The sequence below is a fragment of the Acyrthosiphon pisum genome, chromosome A2, assembly GCF_005508785.2.
Source record: "Acyrthosiphon pisum isolate AL4f chromosome A2, pea_aphid_22Mar2018_4r6ur, whole genome shotgun sequence".
NCBI classification, from domain to species: domain Eukaryota; kingdom Metazoa; phylum Arthropoda; class Insecta; order Hemiptera; family Aphididae; genus Acyrthosiphon; species Acyrthosiphon pisum.
Genome location: NC_042495.1, coordinates 3966640 through 3972842, shown reverse-complemented (window position 1 = coordinate 3972842; position 6203 = coordinate 3966640). Strand labels below are relative to the sequence as shown.

The following is a 6203-nucleotide window of genomic DNA, read 5'->3' as shown; positions in this document are numbered from 1 at the left end:
CAACGTTGGGTGCCTAAAATTAATATTTAAAACAATTTAAATATTCTTAGGCCCATATTATGATTATTGTGACTGTTACAGATTGAATATATTCTTATAAATATTTTTGAAAAAAAAAATAATAAATATTATGACATTACTCTCAAAACACCATATCATTAGGTACACAGTATTGTAATTTTCTCAGTACCTATTAGTGATGGAATATTATTACCGTAGAACGGAGTGAAGTGAACCAGCAGTTATGAAGTGGCCCATTCTCACTTTTTTGAATGTTTATCAGCATAACTTTGACATGATTTCATCTAAATTAATTTAATCAATTCTATCTCCGTAGCAATACAATACCGAACAATTTTTGATATTAATGATAACAATACGTACAAAATATGTCATCAAAATAATTTTGTTACCAAAACTACTTCTTTGTTTTTATTTGGAAGTCTTTAAAAAGTCAGTAAGCAGCTAAATTGAAAATGTTCACTCTTAATAATATTATCAATAAGTTCATATGAATTAATTATTTCAATCATAATTGTAAATTTGTTGTTATTTAGTTTTTGGCAAAACAATTTGTAAACAATTTTAAAACGTCTGGACGTCTGGTGAATCGGACCCCCTCAAAACACCAAGAGTAATAGGAAAAATTATAATTGTCGCTATAATTTGAAGTACACTGAACAAAATTACATATTAAATAACCAAGGTCCAAGAATAACGATTTTAGTTATTTTGTTGTAATTTTATAATATTATTAATTCAACTTACCAGCTACCGTAAATAATAAGTAGGTACCTAATTAAGTAATATTAATATATTTTTTTAAATATTTATTTGAATATATACGATCTGCAATATTTACAATGAGCATATGGGATGGAATACAATTGACTTTGATAACGTGAGGGGAGTAGCTACCCAGCAGTAACACTCGACTAATATTAATATAAATATAATATAAAATATCCGTCACTGAAAAACCGTCAGCGCTCAGAATCGTTTTTCGTATACACTGATATTATATCATTTAATTCAAATTTAATACCATCCATTATACCTAGAGTGACCCACTTAAAACCTACTTTAACGCAGAGCCACCACTCACCCACCTTTTTTCCATTTATTTCTCACAATTAATTATAATATTTCTTTCTTTCAACTGTTTATATTTTCTACTCTTTACCCAAATATAGGTCAGACTATATAATTATAACCTGACTATTTATTATTTTTTCAACAATTTAATTTTTATTTAATATTATGTATATTATTTTCAACTAACTTATTTGTACATCATACATTTTAGGTATGAAAGAGACAAATAGTAAATTTAATTAAATAAGTCAGATATGGTCATATGGAAGATAGGTATTTTATTTACACGCAAATAATCATGTTCACCTATAAATACCAATATTTATTTTTGTTAATAATATGTAAAAATTTGAATTTATATATTTTATTATTCAGATAATAAAGTCTTATATTTTTCTTTATCTAGATACATTTTTATAAAATTATCTGTATGTTATCTAGATAATTTGTTTGTTATCTGAGCTCAACAAAGCTCGTGAGCATATAACTTACCTTATTAGAAGACAATTTACTTTGCATACTTAGTTATGTGTTTTAGTTATAATGAAATATTACTTATTGTTATTGTAACTAATTGTGTGGTTTGCCTATTTAGTTATAAACGTATTGATTAGTTAAACCACATTGGTATTAGACAAAGTTACAAGTTTTTTAAAAACTCCATTTATTCAGTCATATGAAACGAGCAATTCCAAATTTAATTGAACACTATTACAGCCATGTGTCTCACAACAGATTACAAAATACCTGGATAAGATAAATGTGAGGAAAAATTAAAACAAATAAATGAATAGTTAAACTATGTTTATTTGTTGACTTTCATCTCAAACGTTGTTAGGATAGTAATGAAAACTGAGATAAAAAAAAAAAAAATGTTTAGCAAGATTGAGACTATTTTAAACTTAAAAATACTTTTTTTGGTTCACATTCTGGATAAATTAGAAATAATAAATCGAGTTAAAATATAGTGCTCACTGCTCAGCCACGGATACGCATTACTAAGTGAAGCCTAGATCCATCGTGAATTTTGTAGCTAGAAAGTGTGCGGCCGTTTTCAAGCTGACGACCGGCAAAGATCAAACGATGTTTGTCTGGTATGATACCTAGTTTGTCATGGATCTTGGCTCTTAAATTTTCAATGGAATCTGATGTCTTTACTTTAAATTTAGTCATCTTTCCATTAAGTTCTTTTATGAAGATTTGTATATCATCTCGAGGACGCAGCACCAAGTGAAGGGTAGATCCGTTGTGTATGTTGTAGTTAGAAAGTGTGCGCCTTTTTTCAAGTTGATTACTGGCAAAGATCAAAAGTTGTTGGTCTGGTGGGATACCTTCTTTGTCTTGGATCATGGCCATAACATTTTCAATGGAATCAGATGATTCCACTTCCAATGTAATGGTCTTCTTTATGAAGATTTGCATACCACCAGAGACAGAACACCAAGTGAAGAGTAGATTCTTTTTGGATGTTGTAGTCAGAACGAGTACATCTGTGTTCTAGTTGATTTCCAGCAAAGGTCAAACGTTGTTGGTCTGGTGCGGCGATGCCTTCTTGTTCTTGGATCTTGGCTTTTACTTTTTCAATGGAATCTGATGACTCAACTTCCAAAATGATAGTTTTACCAGTCAAAGTTTTGACAAAGATCTGTATGTTGAATCTGAAAACCAAATGTCAAAATTATGTAATTATTAACTCTACAAGAATCAAATATATTCAATTGATAATTAAATTATTTCTATTATTTGAATATGAAATTTTGAATACAAAAAATACTAACTTTAATAATGTATAATAGGTAATACTCATTGAACATTAATTCAAAATATGCATATTATATTTGTAGGTATTATAAGTTTGTAAATACGAGAATAATTTATAAAACTATATCAAGAGCATACATATTTAAATAAATATAAATTAACTAGTAAAAATGAGAATGTTAAATGATTTAAATCAATTTAATCTGCTAAGAATGTAATTACTAATCTTCATTTGAAAACAAAATAATTTTTATTCATTTTAAGCTAAACCAGTATTTAATATTAAGAGTGTCAACATGATCTATTATTGAACTTAAAGGTAACACCATTAATATTATGTGCGCTTACCTAAATTAGTATGTGTTAAAAATTGTCTTTAAATACTCATACTTACATGGCTCAAAAGTTAATATACCTAATGTAAAAACTAAAAACTAACATAAAAGCAAACCAAATGATTTATCATTAATTTTGAAAATCAGTGAATTCACTGTAATACCTAAAAAAATGTACATTACTTAAAGTGAATGCGCTGAATATAATTCTGATGTTATGCATTGTTAAAAAAAAAGATACCAAATTTTTGGTAACGTCATCTCAGCTTAATATTGTTAACGATTTATAAAACACATTTATCAACAGTAAATAATTATACCTTAGAACAATACTTTATTGATTAATTATAATAAAACACAATAGAGAAATACAAATAAAAAAAAACGGTGCGCAACGACCGCCCGATAGGAACGGTACGCAAGACTGCTGCTTCTCTCCGGCAGTCGAGAGCACTGTACTGCTACCTACTCACCCCTTATAATATAAATTGTTATCAATATCATGATTTATTTTACATAACTGTGGTCAATACAAAGTAATTACCTCGTGTAAGGTGTAAAACAGTGTTGGTTTGGGTCCTGAGTCCGGAGTAATAATTTTAATTTAAAATGTATAAAAACTGGATAATTTGTTTTTGATCTTTGAGTATTGATTAATTATGTAATTATCATTATTTATAATGAATTCATAATAAGATAACATTATTACCATAGAACATTATTATACCTAATATTATTATAAATTCATAATAAATAATAATAATGTGTAATCATTAATCAATAGCCAAAAATAAAGTAATCAATTTGGTATTTTTTTAATAATTATGGCATACCTAAGCTGCTAATAATTGGGAAGACCTACCAACAAAATATTGATTTCTCTAAGGGCCCGTTATAAAATCATAGCTTAAACCTCCGTTACACTTGACCCACTGATTTTACCGGCCGAATTCCGCGGATTTAACCTTAGTTTAACTACTGTTAAGTGTGGTTAAGCACGGACCGTATAGGTACTGGCATAGGCGCAAATAGAGGGGGGGCTTTAGGGGCTAAGCCATCCCAAAAATATCCATAGCCCCCCCAAACATTTCGTTTTAAGCTTATTCAATATTATCAAAATAAGGCTTAACCCCCCCCCCCCCAAATCCCAAACGCTATCTGCGCCTATGAGTACGGTCAGCAGGGCCGGCGTTAGGGAGGGGCCTCGCGCTCCTCAAGGGCCTCGCGCTTTCAAAAATTACATTGAAAACGAAAAGCGAAGCTCAGTCATTAGTTACAAATGAACTAGAATGTTATGAATTTTTTCTTAGTTTGATCATTTGATATGAAATATTAGTCAAAGTAAATACTGTAAGCAAAACTTTACAAAATATTAATATTCATTTGGACAAATGTAGTAACCTTTTAAATGGTCTTATACAATTTTTAAAATTATTTCGAATGAATGGTTTTGAATCTTCAAAAATTAAAGCTAATAAAATATCAGATGTCTTGAATATTGATAAAACATTTAAAATGAAGCGTCTTAGAAAGATAAAAAGGCAATTTGATTATGAAAATTCTGATGAAATAAATGATGATCCTGAAAACAATTTCCGAACATTTTATTTTAATGTAATAGCCGATGGAGCTATATCTTCATTTAGCGAACGATTTAATCAATTTCAAGTTTATAACAACAATTTCAGTTTTTTATAAAATATTGGTAAACTTTCAAAATTAACTAATGACGACCTAATGAAGAATTGTTTAGATTTGCAAAATAATTATTATTTAAGTGATGGAGATTTATATGATATAGTTGCTTTTGAATTGTATGAAGAGTTACTAATTTTTCGTCATACAATGAAAGAAGATTCTACACCTATAGAAGCACTCAGTTTTTTTTAAAAACACTGCCCGGTGCTTTTACTGCTTTTCCTAATATCGTAAATTCACTCAGAATTTTGTTAACTATACCAATAACCTCAGCGTCGGCAGAAAGGAGTTTCTCAAAGCTCAAAATAATAAAAAATTACCTCAGAAACACAATATCACAAAAAAGATTGGCTACGATTGCAATAGAAAAGCGATACAGCAGATACATTGGATTTTAAAAAAGTAATAGAATTGTTTGAGTCTAAAAAGTCAAGGAAAAAATTTTAAATATTCAACATTAATTTTGTTTTTTTTTTTTTGTTTAAATGTATGATGTTTAAAATATTGTATTATTATTATTTTAAAATATGTAATAGACAATATCTAAAGAATAATTACCACATTTCTAAATTTATAATAATTCAATAACTTTTGATAAAATTACAGAAACCTTAATATATATTTAAAAATGTTGTAAGTTGTTTGTAAGTTGACAAGTAAAATACGTTTAAAAGTAATCATTAAACAGTTGAAAATTGATATTCACTATTTCGCTAATATATTTTTTATATCCAATGAAGATCATAGGTGTAACTAGGGTCAAGTATTGAACATATATGTATTCAACATTTGAAAGAGCTTAACTCTTTAATATATTAAACTTAATTTATTTAAAAAATTATTTTATTTTGGGCATACATTTTTAATAAATTTTCGGCTTTACGGATATAACCTATAAATAACTATAGTTATTGAATTATTGATTAAATAAGTTAAATAAGTTTTGCCCAGGGCCTCGCAAAAGGTAGCGCCGGACCTGACGGTCAGCATGATTTGAGAAATAAATGTAACAAAAATAGTTTGCTTAAAAAAAAACAATTATGTCATTATTTTGGGCGGTGAACAAAGGTCCCCTGATCCGACGTATCTCGATGAGTGCTATCGATTGGAAAAGGCAAAGACAAGACATAAAACAAGTGATAGAAAATGGAAAAAGATCGAAAATCCACCGTTACAAATGCAATATACCGGGTGATTCTTTTATCAACAACACTCATTATTTCAAAAAGTGTAAGTTTTTTTGAAAATATTTTTTTACATACTTTCAAGTCGCTTACAAAACAACGTTTTTCTTAAAAAATTATATTTTTAAAT

General features: G+C 28.2%; 1 protein-coding gene across 1 annotated transcript in view; it reads right to left on the bottom strand.

Moving 5' to 3' along the window:
• Positions 1-1882: 1882 nt before the first annotated feature.
• Positions 1883-6203, bottom strand: part of LOC100165057 (ubiquitin C-like) — a gene marked incomplete in the record, with an annotated part of 31601 nt that continues 27280 nt past the window's right edge. The window contains 1 exon segment of the mRNA NM_001160377.1: positions 1883-2753. Coding sequence (NP_001153849.1) covers positions 2074-2517 — 444 coding nt within the window.